This window comes from Medicago truncatula, chromosome 2, assembly GCF_003473485.1.
Source record: "Medicago truncatula cultivar Jemalong A17 chromosome 2, MtrunA17r5.0-ANR, whole genome shotgun sequence".
NCBI lineage: Eukaryota > Viridiplantae > Streptophyta > Magnoliopsida > Fabales > Fabaceae > Medicago > Medicago truncatula.
In genome coordinates, this window is record NC_053043.1 from 39,179,921 (window position 1) to 39,199,441 (window position 19,521).

General features: G+C 33.9%; 2 protein-coding genes and 2 pseudogenes across 2 annotated transcripts; 2 read left to right on the forward strand and 2 right to left on the reverse strand.

The window, feature by feature from the left end:
* Position 1: 1 nt before the first annotated feature.
* On the reverse strand, positions 2 to 2,629 carry LOC112419212 (surfeit locus protein 6 homolog; annotated as a pseudogene).
* A 1,499-nt stretch (positions 2,630 to 4,128) lies between these two features.
* Positions 4,129 to 9,429, forward strand: LOC120575767 (protein DETOXIFICATION 18). Its single transcript, XM_039830713.1, has 7 exons — positions 4,129 to 4,494; positions 7,111 to 7,655; positions 8,053 to 8,139; positions 8,239 to 8,295; positions 8,573 to 8,811; positions 8,908 to 9,026; positions 9,186 to 9,429. The coding sequence occupies exons 1-7, from the start codon at positions 4,216 to 4,218 to the stop codon at positions 9,348 to 9,350; spliced, it is 1,491 nt and encodes a 496-aa protein (XP_039686647.1). The 5' UTR covers positions 4,129 to 4,215; the 3' UTR covers positions 9,351 to 9,429.
* Positions 9,430 to 9,691: 262 nt separating this feature from the next.
* On the reverse strand, positions 9,692 to 10,908 carry LOC25487325 (ribosomal RNA-processing protein 14-like; annotated as a pseudogene).
* A 2,560-nt stretch (positions 10,909 to 13,468) lies between these two features.
* On the forward strand, positions 13,469 to 18,414 carry LOC25487327 (protein DETOXIFICATION 19). Its single transcript, XM_013609226.3, has 7 exons — positions 13,469 to 14,158; positions 15,595 to 16,139; positions 16,525 to 16,611; positions 16,698 to 16,754; positions 17,214 to 17,452; positions 17,556 to 17,674; positions 17,854 to 18,414. The coding sequence occupies exons 1-7, from the start codon at positions 13,880 to 13,882 to the stop codon at positions 18,031 to 18,033; spliced, it is 1,506 nt and encodes a 501-aa protein (XP_013464680.1). The 5' UTR covers positions 13,469 to 13,879; the 3' UTR covers positions 18,034 to 18,414.
* Positions 18,415 to 19,521: the final 1,107 nt, after the last annotated feature.

The following is a 19,521-nucleotide window of genomic DNA, read 5'->3' on the forward strand; positions in this document are numbered from 1 at the left end:
CATGGGATTGAAAAAAAGAAACATAAATTGATAAATATAAGCAAGTATACCAAACCAGACATTGAAATTTATAGATATTTTCTTGCCTTACCATTACGAAAACCTTCCTTACGACCTTCAAATCCAGGCCGTAATAGCTTCTTCTCTCTCTTTGCAATCTTCCTCAGTTTCTTATCATTAATCCTCTCAGCTATATTTGCAAACCTTTTTTTGTTGTTTCTCTGCCTTCAACTGATCCCTTGATTGAACCCTCTCTTCCCATTTCTCTGCATTTTTATGTTGCCTCTTCTTCCTTTTCTGTACTTTTCCTTATCAATTTAGGATCATCATGATTCATGAACCTTAATTCCCGAAGCTCTCTTTGTTACTACTTTCCATGCTTCCTTCTTAGCAATAGCTTCACCCTTCTCAGAATCATTCTTCTTCACTTCCTCTAACATCTTAGCTCTTTCAAGTTCCTTATGCTTCAAAACTTTTCTCTTCTACCCTTGCATGTAACCATCCTCAAGTTTAACATTGCCGAACATAAGCTCCTTGGAAGCCTCTGTGGCATCCTTTATCACCTTCTCCGTCAAGTCACCAGTTGTCGGCTTACTTTCATCTGTCTCATAAGCTCCTGAAATTCTTTGAGAAGGTCAAGTGTTGTAGCAGCTGGTTTGTTAGGGGTCTAAACGGTCTCTCCGAAACTTCATAATGTTGTCTATCGTTTTTCTCTTTGCCTTACCTTAGACCCTGAAACCATGGCTTCTCGTTATCATCGTTGACAGATAAACTTAGGTGGAATAAGCTCGATCAATTTGTCAAAAAAATGGGCATTCTCATGGATCATAGACTCCAAGTCTTGACAAACACCAAGATACACAACACCCTTTTGCTTCTCAATCTCCATCATTCCAGAATCTCATTGTAACAGCATGAGAGAATAAAAACCTTGTACTGACAAAATTCCAAAATATATGTCACAAGTCACAACAACAACACATGTAATTACATTCGAATATTTTGAACCTTTCAGCACTTCATTATTCAATGTTATTCCCAAATTATTATTGTTGTTGACGTGTTAATGTTAGTATGATGTAACATTGATTCTCGCTTAAGTGCATTATAAGAACAAGTCATAGGAGTGGATTTAATATTATAGGAATCACCGTTTCTCCACTTTTTAATCGAAATTAGCAATCGACATAAACAACAAATAATATAAAAACTAGGAAATTCCAGAACAGAAGAATAAGACAATTTCCAAAGGATTTGAAGAAAAATCTTAACTTCAAAATTAAATCTATAAATAAAATTTAGAAATAGAAGTGAATAAGAAAGTAAGAACTATCAGATCCAAAATCCAATCAGAGCAACAAAATAAGTGAAAATCATATAGTATAACAAATAAGTCAGTCTTGTCCCCCTTGCACTTCCAATTAGAGTTCACTATGTAATATCTGATTACAATTGCTCACTACTAAACTTAGTAAGAGACTTTAAATGCTCAAGCACAACTGCAAGAGATTTCCTATGCTCCTGAACACAATCAAAAGACTTCTATTGCTCAAGCACAACTGCAAGAGACTTCTTAATTCAAACAGAATTACAAGAAAAATGTTTGAGGTTTAACACTTGATATACAATCAATGGTGTTCACAATATAAATCAGATACAGACTCTAAAATTCCTAAGATATGAGCTTTGATAAGAAATTCTAAGTGAACTTTGAGTGCAGAACAATTTCAGCAGAGTTTTGGCTTAGTTAATTCTTGGTATTGTTCTTATGAAACTCTGAGTCTTCACTCCTTTATATAGAGGTGTGAAAGAGACGTTGAATTGCCAGCACATTCAAAATAGAGTCGTTTGAAGCTTTTGATCAATCACCAATGATTCTTTGCCTGATATGGTTATTGTCCTAAGAAGAATCAATTTCAAATGTATTCCCACTGAGAAGAAACATTGTTGCAGGCAGAGCTGTTTTTCTTGTCTTGTAGCAGAGACAAAAACAGAGTAGTGGAGATAGTGGTTGTACACTTCGTACAATCGTATTATGTCAACGTTTTTTGAAGAATAAGCATCTAATGCCTTCCAATCTGTCCAAAATAGTCGTTGCTATACTTTTCCAGTCTTCTGCAATCTTTAGACGAGTTTGAATCCTTTAAACAGCTTTTGAAGTTTTAAGTTGCATCTCCTGATGAACTACAACTTCTAGTGATTCTCAGCTTCTGATAAACTTGCTTCTGATGAACTTGCTTCTGATGACGTCATCACTTCAGGAGCACTTTGTCTTCAGGAGCACTTTATCTTCAGGAGCAATTTTCTTCAGACGTTTTAAGCTTCCCTTTTTGTTGATGTATTTGCTCTTTATTTGTTTTCCAAGACCTTTATAAGATGTTAAATTTTTGTCTATAGTACTGTACACTTGAACAAATATTAGCATATCCAATTGACAATTTTTAATATTTTGTTATTATCAAAACTCTTAAGGGTTATTGCTAAACACATTTTGTTCCAACAAAGTACCCTTAACGGAGTACCCGTTAATGGGATCGAGTAACCACCTCCACTTGTCAAAAGTGTGATCCAGCAAAACAATATCATGCAGCAATTCATCATGGAAAATGTTAACGAGTGCTTTCGGCATTCTTTAAGTACTTTAAATTATAAGTTTTTATTAAAAGTTGTGTATTTAATGTATTAGAAATTGTAACAATTCCTTTCAAAAAAAAATAAAAATTGTAACAATTGACTTTTTAAATGAATAATTACTAAATTTATAATCTTTAAAATCTTGAAAGACACTCGTTAACAAGACCCCTTCAAAATTCATAAATACCAAGTTTTGTGCACTATAAAAGTTGTGGGTCCTTTCCTTTTGATGGAAAATTTTCCATACATCAAAGTTATAGATTCAAGTCCTAACCATTTGCTTAAGGGTTCACGTCTCTTTCTTTTTTTCTTTGGCTTAAACTTACTTTTTACCTCCTAAGTTTGTAAAAGTTGTAATTTTGACCCTCTATTAAAAAAATGGCAAAAGCTACCCCCATGTTTTCCCCCTTTTGCAAAACGTCGATTTTGACCGAGTCAACCATATGTGGCATGCCACATGTGTAAATTTTTAATTAAAAAATATTAAAATTGCCACGCGTGTATCTTTTGAATTAAAAAAAATCAAAAAAGAAAATAAAAATGGAGAGGCACGTGAGTGAGAGAGTCTCTATGCTCTCTCTTCTTTCTTTTCCTCCCAATTCTTTCTTCCTCTTCCTTCTTTCCTAATTGCCGCCTCCCTCTTCCCTTTTTCCGGCCACTCTTTCCGGCCACCCAACGTGGTGCTTCCAACCATCCTTTGTCAAACAAAATACATAATATTTATTCACCCTTCCTTCTCTATCTCATCATAAATTTATTTTTGGATTGGAGATATTTTGAGTTTTCAAACCACCACCTTCATTGTTAGATCTAGACCACCACAAAACGTTTTTCGACAAATTGCCACAATAAAAGTACTCTCCTTCGTATTCCCTACAAAACCCACAAAAAATCATGTTTGGATGACATTTCTCCGACGACCACCGCACCGGTAAACATCACCACCGCGCCGGAATTGAAATCTATTGTTTTCAGTTTGTTTTTCAGAAGTTACACTTCTTATGACAGTTGCCGATGATGAACTGCTACGTTTTTCCATGGATTGCTTCTCAGTGTTGATAATTTTAATAATTTGCAAGTCTTGGTTAGCAAAGAAGGAAGAGGAAGAAAGAATTGGGAGAATTTTTTTTTGCAAAATGCATTCTTTCCAGCATTATGGACAAAAGAAACAACAATGGTGTTATGTTCATTCACTCACGTGCCCTCTCTTCTTATTTTTAATTTTTAATTTTTTTATTTCTTTAATTATACATGTGGAATTTATGGATTAAAAAAAATAAAAAATAAATACCCAAGTGGCATGCCACATATGGTTGATTCGGTCAAAATCGACGTTTTGCAAAAGGGGGAAAACATGGGGGTAGCTTTTGCCATTTTTTTTAATAGGGGGCCAAAATTGCAACTTTTGCAAACTTAGGGGGTAAAAAGTGATTTTAAACCTTTTTCTTTCAAAGAAGGGTCCACATCTTTATCATTTTTTTTACGTGATCAATACGTTGTTATTTGGATAATAACTTCATCATATAATTATCTATCATAGAACAAAACAGATGTATAGAAGCTCAGAGTAAGATAGTTCACATGGCAGCAAGTATCATCATTTCAGATGGCACAGCAACTGATGATAACGGGAGACTGAACACAGAACCTGAAATGGAGAAGAAATGGTGGAACAAAATCTTGGACATTAAGGAAACCAAACATCAACTCATGTTTTCACTGCCAATAATTCTTACAACATTATTATATAACTCAATCACTTTGGTTTCTGTCATGCTTATTGGTCATCTGGGTGAGCTTCAGTTAGCTGGTGCTACTCTTGCTAACTCGTGGTTTGGCGTCACTGCCGTGGGAGTTATGGTAATTTACTATTTTTTGCATCCGATCTCAAATATAAGCAATTGTTCAAAGAAAGTTATCAAGTATATCTTAGGTCAAGTACATCAACTTTCTTTTGATAAACTTTTGCTATATTTAAAACCATAAAAATATTTTTTGTCTATTTCTATAGATGCTAATTTGAACAATCAATTATTGTATCTGTTTATCAAAAACATCAGATAAAATGTTATTAAATAACTTCTATATAATATTTGATGTCTGTTTTTTTTATTAAATAATAAATCTTGAACTAGTATTGATAAATTATATACAGTAAACATACATACTTATGTAAGAATTGATAGTCAAATGAACATTTGTATAAAAATTTGGCATGCTTTATTTTGTTTGCTCTATAAAACTAAAAACTCGATGTTGTATTATATCGTTGTTTGATCTACGTAGCTGATTCCAACTCTTCAATCATAATTTTTAGAATATTTAATATACAAATTTTAGTCCACTGTAATTTTAGTGTTTTCCAAACACATGTTTAGCATTTAAATATCCATAAAGTTCCTTCAGAGTTGATTGTTTCAACATTCATCTCTCCTCACAAAGTTCCTTCACAATTGAGAAACCATTGGCTCCATTGTTAAATATTATCAATGATTTCTCTTTGATTGTGTCTCCTATCAACGGGGAAGAAAATCATTGTGCATACAAGCTTCTTGATTATACTTTTAATGTGTGGGGCTTTACTTAGTGGAATGACATTCTTTCTTTTGTTAGAGATGACTTTTGAATTCTGCTCTTTACCCAACAAAAATTGCTCGCTCTCAACTGAAATATCGAAATTACCTCTGCATGAGTTGATTCATGCTAGTTATGTTTTCTGCATGAGTTAACTCACGCTGCGTGATTTAACTCACGCTGCTTTCTTTTTCTATCAGTGGTGTTGCTTTTCAACCAAAGGTCAGTTGCGTTGCTTTTCAATCTTCCTTTTCAATCTTTTTGTCATATAGTGAATTAATGGATGAATGCTGTTTGCTGCAAGGAATCCTTATTTTATGTCCACGATATTTACTGCAAGGAATTCATTATTTTTCCTTAAAAAAAAAGTAATTCATTATTTTAACAGATAAACTAACTAATCCGATAAATTGAGCCGCGTTGGCTATGCTAATCTAATATTTTAATAATCTTTGGGACGTTTCTACGACCAATTTATGCTAAAACCTGCTTTAATGGAATCTGAATCATATCATTCCACTTATGTCTTCCAAGTCTACTACTCTTCTTCTCTCTCACACATACACACATGACACACACAAAGAAGAGGGAAATTAAAAAAAGTTTCATGTTAACCGGTGCCCGCAGACACCGGTTAAGGAAGCAAATATAGTAATATTTGCATTGAAAGCTGAGTAATCAATGCATTAAAAGATTAAAAAGTATCTTTTTTGACTTTCACTTTCTTCTTTTGGCTTCCTTAACCAGTGCTCCCACATGTGCTTCGAAGGCACCGGTTAACATTTCCCATTAAAAAATATGGATGAAGGTTGCTAGAAAAGTGAGAAAGAAACGTGTTGGGAGAAATAGAAAAAATGAGAAAGAAAACCAGCGTCACGCTGGTGTTAAATTTTAACGTGAATTAATTCACGCAGAATTTAACACTAGTGTGATTTAACTCACACAGCATGGAGTTAACATGCGCAGGGACATTTTAGTCTTTTCAGTTGGGAGCGGACAATTTCTGTTAGGTAAAGAGCAGATTTCATGACTTTTTTCGTAGTAGAATTAGTGTTCCTAACTTTCCTTTTCCCTAATTTTGTCGGGTTTTGGATTTCACCCTTTTGCTTGTGACAATATTGGATGCGTTTGTTTTAACTTAAAAATATATATATATATATATATATATATATATATATATATATATATATATATATATATATATATATATATATATTGTGTTAAAAGAATCTAGAGATTAATTTTTAGAGATTTAAAAAAAAAAAAAATATATATATATATATATATATATATATATATATATATATATATATGAAGTTATTTTTGCATGTCAACTAACCATAAAAATCCATTTTTTTTTTAAAGAAAATGAGTTTTAACATGTACATGTGTTACCTCCTTGTTTTTAAAAAAAAAAAAAAGATTTTGAGAAAAGTTAATCCTAATAGTTTTTCATTTTAGGGTCAAAATAGTTTTTTTTTTTTAGTAAAACGATTTTTCTAAAAATCCTAAACAAACAATTAAAAATGGAAAAAGTGATTTTTTTTTTTTAGAAAAAATATATTTATTTTCTTGGAAAAAATCCAAAATAAACGGACCCATTATCACTTACAAAAATGTTAAACTGCACGACATCAATTTCTCGTGCTACCCGCACGACTTTCCACCAGGGCGTAATTTCATATTGTTTTCATTTATTTTAATTAAGTTATATTTAAACAATGGATAATGATGCCACATACATGTCGTGTGCTTCGTGCTGCATAGTGTCGTGTGCTATAGCATTACTCTATCACTTATATGATAAACACTTGTGTAGTTGTGTTATAAGTGCTTAATTAATATGTTTATCCAAATAGGACGTAAGATTAAAGGTTATGTTGTTTGCCTTATTATTCTTAGGTTGGTTTAAGTGGTGCATTGGATACACTATGCGGACAAGGATTTGGTGCAAAAGAATATCACATGTTAGGAATTTATCTACAAAGCTCTTGCATTATATCTTTTATTTTTTCCATCATTATATCAATTATTTGGTTCTATACAGAACCCATTCTAGTGTTACTTCATCAATCACAAGACATTGCTAGAACAGCAGCACTCTATATGAAGTTTCTTATACCAGGATTATTTGCATTTGGCACCTTGAGAAACATGTTGAGGTTTCTACAAACACAATCTGTAGTGATGCCACTGGTTATTCTTTCAGCTATACCAGCAATTGTTCATGTTGGTATTGCATATGGATTTGTTCAATGGTCGGGTCTTAAATTCAAAGGTGGACCAGTTGCAATTTCTATTTCACTATGGATATCTATGATATTGGTAGGTTTTTATATCTTGTATGCAAAGAAGTTTAAGAATACATGGAGAGGATTTTCAATGCGATCATTTCAGTACTTGTTTACAAACTTGAAACTAGCTCTTCCCTCTGCAGCAATGCTATGGTATGAGTTTCTAAAAGCCTTTCACTTTGTTTGTCCCTTTTGATGATTGATCTTACAAAGCATATTTCGCCTAAAATATTAGCTTCTAGGTTGAACACTATGGTTGGCAATTCTGCCTTAATTGGGTTTCGCCCCTAGCTGCCTAATTGTGACGTCTGGACTGCATTGATTGCAGCATCCATCCCCTTTATTGTTAGGATGTAAAGGGGTGGATTTAGTTCCACATTGTCTAGAGATAATTAGTGCACATAAAGTTTGGACAATCCTCGTCTTACATGTCCGTTTCATATAGTTGAATTAAGTTCAATTCAATTTTAAGAACCACCATACATATGTTTAATTTTAGGATAAGATAAGATCATTATATTATGAATCTTACTATTTCATATTTTGCAAGTTTGGAGTCGTTGGCCTTCGAAGTTTTGGTTTTCTTAGCTGGATTAATGTCTGACTCACAAATAACAACTTCATTGATTGCAATATGGTATGATTCTTATATCTTTATATTTATGTCACTGAAATGAAGAGAATAAATATTCACATGATCCACTATTGTAATTCTTCAAAACTAAAAATTATGCAGTGCAAACACAGAATTCATCGCTTGCCTGATCACTTATGGTCTTAGTGCAGCCGCAAGGTTAGTTAGTCTATGTTAACATACTCTCCTTTACCAGCATTTTTGCATATTCCCTTCTAGACCTAAATTTCCTATAGTCTAGGAAAGCACACAGTCAGGAGATCTTGATCGTTAAAGAAGATCGATGACTCATATATTAACTTTACCAAATCAACTTTAAAATATGAGACATCCACTTTTCATCCAACGATCGAGATCCCTGACAACGTTATTGTGTGACTGCAAGCAATCAAATTTCCTTCATAGAGGCATTTTATTGAAACTTGAACTTTTATAGCACAAGGGTTTCCAATGAACTTGGGGCAGGCCAACCAGAAAGAGCCAAACATGCAATGAGAGTCAGTCTAAAGCTCTCTATCCTCCTTGGATTCTGTTTTGCGTTGATGATTGTATTTGGTCATGGTATATGGATTCGGCTGTTTAGCAGTAGTCCTACGATCAAACATGAGTTTGCTTCAATAGCACCCTTCCTTGCTATTTCCATACTACTTGATTCTGTCCAAGGTGTCTTATCAGGTTTGAATTTATCATCTCATTTAACTTAAGGTTTCTCACCAACATGATCATTAACAAAAAAAAAATCTTAGGGGGTAAATGTCTTAAATACTGCAGGGGTGGTTAGAGCATGCGGTTGGCAGCACGTTGCTGTTTACGTCAACCTTGCAACTTTTTATCTAATTGGTTTACCAATTTCATGTATCCTTGGATTTAAGACCAATTTGAAATATAAGGTAAAAGAGTTATTTCACAAATCATAATTTAAATATGTTGTCATTTTATAGATAAAATGTTAATGGTCAATTTATTAGCAGCAGGAACTGAACCTCATCCGTAATACTCTTTATTTTGTATTCTTTTTTTAATCATTGTGTTTTTTAATTATGATATAGGGTTTATGGATTGGTCTGATTTGTGGGCTGGCATGTCAAACTGGGACACTCTTACTTTTGACAAGATATGCCAAATGGACTAAACTGAATCTCTCAGGAGACAAAGATAAAGATCAACCTGTTGTTGTTTTAACGACTGAATGCATGCCAATTAGGACTGAATAAGCTTGTGTTTGGAACCACAGTGACAGCTCCTTTAGATGCACGGCTTGAGCGAAACTATAACTTGGAGCCTTAGACTCAATGTGCGGAGAAAACTCTTTGAATGTGAAAGCAAAAACAGGCTAAAAAATTATTAGAGGTTGTAAATAACATGATTTTCCTATCTAAAAACGTTCCTTGTTCCTATTCATTTAGAGAAAATGAAAACACTGTTTTCTAAGGGGTGTTGGCAAGTTACTTACATAAATATTGACAAAATGCTAGAATTTCAAAAGGGCTGCATAATTTGCGACATATATCATGGGATTGAAAAGAAGAAACATAAATTGATAAATGTAAGCAAGTATACCAAACTAGACATTAAATTTATAGACGTTTTTTTTCTTCTTGCGTTTGATAAAAAAGCAAAGCAAAGGCACAAAATCAATAAATTTCACAGCCAAGTTAGCCAGAAATACCATTAAGAAATCCTTCCTTACGACCTTCAAATCCAGGCTATAATAGCTTCTTCTCTCTCTTTGCAATCTTCCTCAGTTTCTCATCATTAATCTTCTCAGCTATATTTGCTGACCTTTTTTAGTTGTTTCTCGGACTTCAACTGATCCCTTGTTTGAACCCTCTCTTCCCATTTCACTGCGTTTTTCTGCTGCCTTTTCTTCCGTTTCTGTATACTTCTCTTTATCAGTTTAGGATCATCATGAACCTTAATTCCCGAAGCTCTCTTCATTGCCGCTTTCCATGCTTCCTTTTTAGCAATAGCTTCACCCTTCTCAGGATCATTCTTCTTCACTTCCTCCAACTTCTTAGCTCTTTCAAGTTCCTTGTTTTTGAAAACTTTTCTCTTCCCATGCATTTCACCTTTCTGAAGTTTAACGTTGCCAAACACAAGCTCTTTTAAAGCCTCTGTGGCCTCCTTTATCACCTTCTCCTCCGGAAACTCTATCTTTCTTTCATCCCTCTTCTTAGCATTTTCCAGATTTGCTCAGTTAGGACCTAACCGAAACTCTTCAAGTTTGCGGTGAAGCCTTTCACGTAGTTCTTCAAAGGTCGCAAACCAATCATCTGCTTCCAACCCCGACATGAAAGGCTTAACCGCAGGGTGAAGCCTTTCACGCTGTCATTCATTTTTTCTTTTCCCAAGCATTCTTTGAGAAGGACAGGGTGGTTGCAGATGGCTTGTTAGGGTCCAAACGGTCTCTCCGAGACTTCATAATATTGTCTATAGTTTTTCTCTTTGCCTTAGCTTTTGCACCCTTGCTTAGACCCTGAAACCATGGCTTCTCATTATCATCAGTTGGTAGATAAAACTTAGCTGGAATGAGCTCGATCGATTTGTCAAAAAAATGGGAATTCTCGTGAATCATGGACTCCAAGTCGGAGTCTTGACAGGCACCAAGATCTGCAACACCCTTCTGCTTCTTCTTAATCTCCATCACTCCAGAATCTCATTGTAACAGCATGAGGGAATAAAAATAGTTGAATAAAAAACAGATATCTGGTTTTGTGTGTGCTCTGCTTGTATGATGAAGTATTAAAAAATTCTAGGGAATTCAATTGCATTGCTGCAAGTAGCACCTACACTTCACATCAAAGACATGTCTGGAGTCTGACACGGACACAACAGCAACACATATAATTGCAGTCAAATATTTTGAACCTTTCAACACTTCCTTTTTCAACCTTTGATTCTTTCTTCCATCAAAAAACTCGTATCTGAGATTGCAATGATATGGTCACTTTCATTATCTCAGATTCTTTATTGAAGTTTTTATTGAAATCTCACGTTATCAAAGTGTTTGGTTGATTGATGTATATGTATGGTTGATGTATTGAACTCTTTTTCACCCTTTTTTTTCTATTTTATTGTCATGGTAATGATATGGTCCAATTTATTTTATATTTTTTTTTAGAATGATCCAATTTATTTTTTTTATTTTTTATTTTTTTTTTGTCTTAGATGAAGTGGTAATCCACTGAAAATAAACTCACACACAACTGTGAGGTCCCGGGTTCGAACCCGGGTCATGACGTCCGGCCTTGCAATTTCGGCATTTGCCAGTTGAGCTAGGACTTCTAGACCAATTTATTTTATTTTTACTTTTTGAAAGAATGGTCCAATTTCTTTTTGTCATGACTAAAAGTTGTATTTATATTTAAATAAAAATAAAAAAGAAAGTGACTGACTCTGTGATTTTTTTCCCTTATTATTACAAAACTTCCGTCTCTTTTCAATAACAGTGCTATATCCAGCAAAGGATATGCATGATCTAGTAGTGAATACACAGCGTGAGAGTGATCATCATGTTTCCAGGCGACAAAGTGGAAGTGAGCATCGACCGCGGCAGCGGCATATCCGCCTCATAACTCTCACATATACTCCGTCTTTTCTTACATCTTTGATTAATAGTTTTAATAAATTTATGTCTTGGATTCTGTCCAGTAGAGATCACTCCTGTTCACTACTTAATCTTACTGTTGATGGTTGGATGCTGGAAGGAGACCTATGTAAACTCGTTAAAATAAATCCACTTCTCTCTTTGAAAATTAATGGGCGTCGGTCGTGCTGTCCAAAATCTGAGTTACGTACTCCCTTTAATCTTTGGCTCTCACTCTTTGACATTTCTTGAGCTTTCTTATGGTAGGAATGCAAAGTGTCCAAAATCTCTTCACTTGCCTGCATTAAGAACCTTGCATCTTCAATTTTTCAACTTCTTTGCAACTCACAATCATTGTGCTGACCCCTTTCCAAACTGTCACGTGTTGAATACTTTGGTTCTCAGTGGTTGTTCTTTGATTGAGGATGCACAAGTCCTCTACATGTCTAATCAGACACTATCCAATTTGACTATATGTTACATATCAACTGACCAATATTCACTTTCTACTCCAAATCTTAGTTCTTTTACTATCAGGGATTGTCCTATTTTTCAGAAATCCTTATCCTCCACATGCAATCTTTCTTTTCTTCAACAAGTAAATATGTACGGCTTTTCCAATGACGGAGAAGCTTCAATCTTCCTAAGATGGCTGCAAGTGCTTTCCAATGTAAAGATTTTGGAATTTGGTTATTCTATCATTGAGAAAATACAAAATGTAAGTGACTTTAGTGTACTTTCGCATCTATATTTTGATTACACAATCATTTGGGTCGTTGAATATGTTAGTCGGTGTTAGTAGTCTTCGATTGTATTACAAAAACATATCTGAAATTGTCATTTGCTTATCAACTTGATCCTCTAATATGTATTTCATTTGTTAGTTTGATGTATGAAATTACTAACAGATTACACACTTACGGATGTTTTTGAAGTTCCGTACATTCAAATACTGTAGGGAAACTGCCCCACACGTTCAACGACTAAACTCATTTGTATTTTTAATGTTCATAACATCTTTGCATTCACGTAAAATATCCATTTAATAATGTCTCTTATTCATTCGAATTGTGCAGGAATTCCTCTTAAATCCAACTTCGAAGAATAATGTCTCTTAGATTGGAGTTGTTTATAGTGCACAAGAATCTATTTGCAGATAAGGAACAAGAAATAATGGAAGCAGTGAAACACTTGCTTCAAAACACTACTTCAATATGTGATGACCCACTGGACCAATGCATGCTCAGTCGGACCGACCTATTTAACAACTCTATTAATAAGGGTTATATTTGGAAAAAGAGTAATCAATACATATAAAAATTTGTATATGATCTTATAATTAAAGGTAATATTAACCAAGGCACTGGTTAAGGAAACTAAAAAATAAATTTTAAAGTGAAAATAACACTTTTATATTTTTGAGTTGACATCACAAGTTTCATTGCAATACTTACTACATTTGAATCTTTAACTGGTGCTTCGGAGGCACCGATTAACATTTTCCTCTAATTAAAAAAAAAAAATTATACTAAAGGGAGTATATTTTTTTTTTTTTTGGTTACAAAAGGGAGTATCATTTAAGCACACTAGCGTGTAACAAAAAAAAAAATTAAGCACACTCGCATTAAATATGAACAAAATTTAAAAAAAAAAAAAACATTTAATCACATCAATTGAGATTATTCAATTTTATTCTCTTTTAATTTTGTTTTAGTTTTATGTGTCATCATTCTCTTTGTTCTCACTTCGTTGTCGTCACTAACACCTTTCTCTCTCTTTTCCATTGAACCTTTCTTCTTCCATCTACCTCCCTGCATCGCTCTCTCTTCTTAGCCTTGCCTGCTGAAAAACCATCACCTATTCCATTATTCTGACATATAGACCACAACCACTCAATTCGTCGCCCCTTATTTGCATCTTTGTCACATTTTTTTCTGCATTGGCTATAGGTAGGAGAATTATCAACATCATGGAATCAGTTAGTGACAAGAAAGTGAGATTAAAGAGAATGTGACTCACTAACAGAAAAATCAATCTCAACTCAACCATTTCATTTAATCCAAGTGCTATTATTTCACCCTCTCATCGCTCGTTATAAATACTGCTCTCACTTGATACGTAACACGTGAAGGGAGAGTGAGATAGTTCACAATTCACATGGCAGAAAGTATCATTTCAGATGGCACAGCAATACCTAATGATAACGGGAGACGGAACACAGAACCTGAAATGGAGAAGAAATGGTGGAATAAAATCTTGGACATTGAGGAAGCAAAACATCAACTCATGTTTTCATTACCAATGATTTTTACAAATTTATTTTATTACTTGATCACTTTGGTTTCTGTCATGCTTGTTGGTCATCTTGGTGACCTTCAGTTAGCAGGTGCTACTCTTGCCAACTCATGGTTCAGTGTCACGGGCATAGCAGTTATGGTCAGTAATTTACTATTTTTGCATTACTATAATATTTTGTTCATGTACAATGGGATTAATCAACTTCAACGTGACATGTGATGTCTCCTTTAATAAATGTTGAACATCAAAATAAAAATTCTCGAACTCTTATTGATCGGAATTAACCACAACCTTGCACAATTACCGTCACCACTTCCTCTCACTCACCCCATGCCTATACCGTTTTGTAATGGCCTTTATCGCAGTAACACCCTGTTTTATGTATGAATTAGTCAAATGTACATTTATATGTATGTTTGTATATATTGACAAAATCAGAATTTCTTTTGTTTATTTTAGTATTTGCTCTTAAAAGACTTGAGAAGTCAATGGTTTGTTTAAAGATCTGATTGATGTTAGAGTATTGCTATAACGTTATGAGTCTTGGCTCCATTGCTTTTGTAGCCTGTAGTTGTAGTATTTATGATACTATTAGTTTCACAATAAATACTTTTCCTCTGAAATGTAACCAATGGCTCATTAATTAATGCTTGCAACAACTTCTCCTATGAAAGCACCAATGGTGAGAGAATAAATCAATTAAAGTAAGGGAAACGTTAACATGTGCCCTGGAGTAAGAATCCTCTAACGGAGATGATCCTCTAATATGAAAATTCTGTTTTGAAACTTGTGGCAATTTATTTCCCTAAAAAGTTAGATTTACATGAAGAAAGTAAATTTGGGAAAGCATCAATTTAGATAAAATTTTATTAAGTACTTTTTCATGCAGAATTTCATAAATTACACAGAGAAAAAGAAATATTAAAAAGGGGTATAAGGTAGGCCAGCGGAGAGATAAGGTGGTCGAGGGTTAGATCTCTACCCGGACAATTTTTTTTATAGGCAAATGTTAGTCATGTTAGTTTCAGGTGATCTAACCCAAAACTTCCTCCTCCTTCAACGTCCTTTAGTTCACCAACCGAGCTACCTTAGTGGGACATATCTACTCTTAACATAATGCTAAATGTCAACCATTGTTTCTAATTTCTATATTCAAAGTTGAATTTTGGCTTCATTTACCATCTAATTTATGCTCAATGTGAATGCAAGTTTAACATCATAATCACTATCTCAAAGCTTATTCAACTGAATACAACAAGACAAACCTGATTGAATTGCCATATTAAAGTTTATCCACTAGCATAAGCACATGTGTGACTATTTGAGATAGTTTATGGAAACCTTATCAAATGTTCATAAACCGTTTTCAGCTTATTTACATAAGCTCTTCAGGATAGCTTATTAACACATTAACTTTGCTTTATCTTTTGTTATAGAAATAGCTTATATATAACACTTATATGATAAATGTTATGCCATAAACGCTTAATTAATTAAGTTGTTTATGCAAACATACCTAAATGTTGTCGCAAGTTTAAACTATATGCTCTTTGTTTTATTCTTCTTTGTCTTAGGTTGGCTTAAGTGGTGCATTAGAAACACTCTGCGGACAAGGATTTGGCGCAAAAGAATATCACAAGTTGGGAATTTACCTACAAAGCTCTTGCATTATATCTTTTATTTTTTCCATCATTATATCAATTATTTGGTTCTATACAGAACCCATTCTAGTGTTACTTCATCAATCACAAGACATTGCTAGAACAGCAGCACTCTATATGAAGTTTCTTATACCAGGATTATTTGCATATAGTATCTTGCAAAACTTGTTGAGGTTTCTACAAACACAATCTGTAGTAATACCACTGGTTATACTTTCAGCTATACCAGCATTGGTTCATGGTGGGATTGCATATGGATTTGTTCAATGGACAAGTCTGAATTTCAAAGGTGGACCAGTTGCAACTTCTATTTCACTATGGATATCAATGATAATGTTAGGATCATATGTTATGTATGCAAAGAAGTTTGAGAATACGTGGAGGGGATTTTCAATGCAATCATTTTATTACTTGTTTCCAAACATGAAACTAGCTTTGACTTCCGCCGTAATGGTATGGTATGAGTTTCTAAATGCCTTTCACAAAACCTAGTTTGATAAATCGTTTGAATATGTTTGTCCCTGCAAGTATATCATTTTTTCTTTCTTTTAGAGCCTTCAAGATTTCTGTGCAAAATTTGTTTATGTTTGAATTGGTCCATGTAATATGTGTATAATATTCATTTCGGTCCTCATGTAAACCATATTGGAGTGACTAAAATCAAAAGCTCTCCCTATTACAAGGTTTAGGGACTAAAACAAAACAACAAGGACCAAAATAAAAAAAAAATGATATATTTGCAAGGACTAAAATAAGACAGTTGTATATTTGCATTGACCAAAAACATATTAGCTTCTAGTTTGAACAATATCAGACTTACTATATTGTTTTATATCATGCAAGTTTGGAGCATTGGGCTTTTGAAGTTTTGGTTTTCTTAGCTGGATTAATGCCTGACTCACAAATAACAACTTCATTGATCGCAATATGGTATGGTTCTCGTAGCTTTATATTTCTGTTACTATAATGAATAGAAGAAATATTCCCTAATGATATTCTTCAAAACAACCATGCAGTGCGAACACAGAATTCATTGCTTACATGATCACTTATGGTCTTAGTGCAGCTGCAAGGTTAGTTAGTCTAAGTTAACATACTCTCTTTCCCCAGCATTGTCACACATTTCTTTCTGGACATGGATTTCGTAGAGTTTAAGAAATCACGCAGTCAAGAGATCTCCGGCGTTAGATGAAGATCGACGACTCGTATGCTAACTTTACCAAATTGACTTCAAAATAGAATTTAGGTCTGTTTGAATGGACTTATTTGAGGTTATCTGCTAGCATAAATATTTGAAAGACTGTTTACTTATATGATAAGCACTTATGCTTATAAGTGTTTAATCAAACTATTTAAAATATGATACATCCAATTTTCATCCAACGACCGAGATCTGCGACAACGTGATTGTATGACTGCAGAAAATCCAATGTCCTTCATAAAGGACATTTTATTGGAATTATCTCCTAACATAAGCACTTTAACCTATGTTCTGTACATGTATTTAAAAATTGAAATTTGAACTTTTATAGCACAAGAATTTCCAATGAATTGGGAGCAGGCCACCCCGAAAGAGCAAAACATGCAATGAGAGTCACATTAAAGCTCTCTGTCGTCCTTGGTTTCTGTTTTGCTTTGATGATTGTATTTGGTCATGATATATGGATTCGGATGTTTAGCAGTAGTCCTACGATCAAACATAAGTTTGCTTCAATATCACCCTTCCTTGCTACTTCCATACTACTAGATTCTGTCCAAGGTGTCTTATCAGGTTTGAATTTATCATATATTTTAAATTAAGCTTTCTCTACAACATGATTATAATTAACAAAAACAACTTAAGGGGAACAACAATGAGTTAAATATTAATGCAGGGGTGGTTAGAGGATGTGGTTGGCAGCACTTAGTTGTTTATGTCAACCTTGCAACTTTTTATCTCATTGGTTTACCCATTTCATGTCTCCTTGGATTTAAGACCAATTTGGAATACAAGGTAAAAGATTTTTTTTCACAAAATTATAATGTAAATGTGTTGTCTTTTTATAGATAAATGTTAATGGTTAATTTATTATGGGAAAAAGTATTTATTAGCAGTAGGGACTGAACCATGAACCTCATTCTTAATACTCTTTATTTTGTAATTAATCATTGTGTTTATGAATTATGTTTTAGGGTTTATGGATTGGTCTGATTTGTGGGCTGGCATGTCAAACTGGGACACTCTTACTTTTGACAAGATATGCCAAATGGACTAAACTGAATCTCTCAGGAGACAAAGGTAAAGATCAACCTGTTGTTGTTTTAACAACTGAATGCATGCCAATTGAGACAGCTCCTTTAGATGCAGTGTGAGCGAAACTATAACTCGGAGCTTTAAACTCAGCTTTCGGAGAAAACTCTTTGAATGTCGAAGCAAACTCAGGTTAAAATGGTCATAGGTTGTATTAGACATTATTTTTCTATCTAAGAACATTTCTTGTTCCTACTCATTTAGAGAGAGTGAAAACATGATATTTTTTGTAAGCGGTGTTTGTGAGTTGCAGAAATAAATATTGACATGCACACATGATCTAACAAAGTTTCTTGTCAGTGGTTTTTGTTCCAGAGTCTAACATGAACTTCTATTGTTGCAAGGCAGAAATGTATCTCACAGCAAAATGTGGAAACAGTTAAAATACCATGTAATCGCGCTACCAGTTAATCAATATTGTTGGATAAAGATTGAATTACTCATATGGCGAGATGTTTTTTAATTTGATTTACTAAATTTAAACATTCAACTGTTTAATCTTTATATAACTATTATGATGTACTAACTGCAACATATGGGTGGTATTGTGACGGTAGTCAATCCGGATCCAAATAATATAGCCTCTCAGTATTTGCAGAAAATCTAGTGTTAGATAGCAGGCCTGTGCAAAAAAAATCTGATTCAGCAGAACCATTTAAAAAAAACCGGTGCACCAAACATTAAAGACAACATATTCAAGAGAAAATCTGACCCATAACCATTTTCATTAAACTAAAAAAAATCAAGAAACGGAGTTCTTTGCCGATCTCATCGTCAATTCCCCTTGCGACGTTTTCAGTTCCGATTATTTTTTTCCCCTATTTTCACATTCAAATCAAGAACATGTGAGAAGAAGGAGAATTCGACCAGGTATTGAGAGTGAAATCGATTCGGATTCAAGTTTGGAATCGCGTTCACATAATCACTTTGGCAGATTTGCACCGCAAAATCATCAGTCACGAAATCACGGTTAGGAATTGGCAGCATCACGTTTTCTTCTTCCTTGCAGAAGCTCGTTTCGAATAAGTTGTTTGGAAAAGCACGTTTTGTAAAAGTGCTTCTGTATGAAGACATTAGGGTTGGTGTGTGCTGCCAAATCAAGGAGAATCAGCAGGAAACGTGTTGTGATCTCAGTTTCAGATTCTCTCAATATTTTGGTTGAAAAGCAAACCAGTTCATATTGAAAACCGGTTCTGAACCACTTATGAACCGGATTGACGTAAGTGGATCTATGAACCGAACCAAACCATAAATCTGGTGCAGTTTGGTTTGGTTCATACCAATGCACACCCCTATTAGATAGTAAACAATGAAGAACTTTGTTCCCCATTTTGGTCTTATTGTAAGTCGTAACCTTATAAGACAAAGCAACAATAAGCATGCAGCATACAATATCAATAGACTCCAGCACATTTTATTATTGAGTACAATTTATGTGACTGCTATTAAATCATGTAGACTCATTCTCTAATCACAGTTTAACAAAATACTAGAATTTCAAAAGGGATGCATCATGCATAATTGCCAAAGTATACCATGGTATTAAAAAT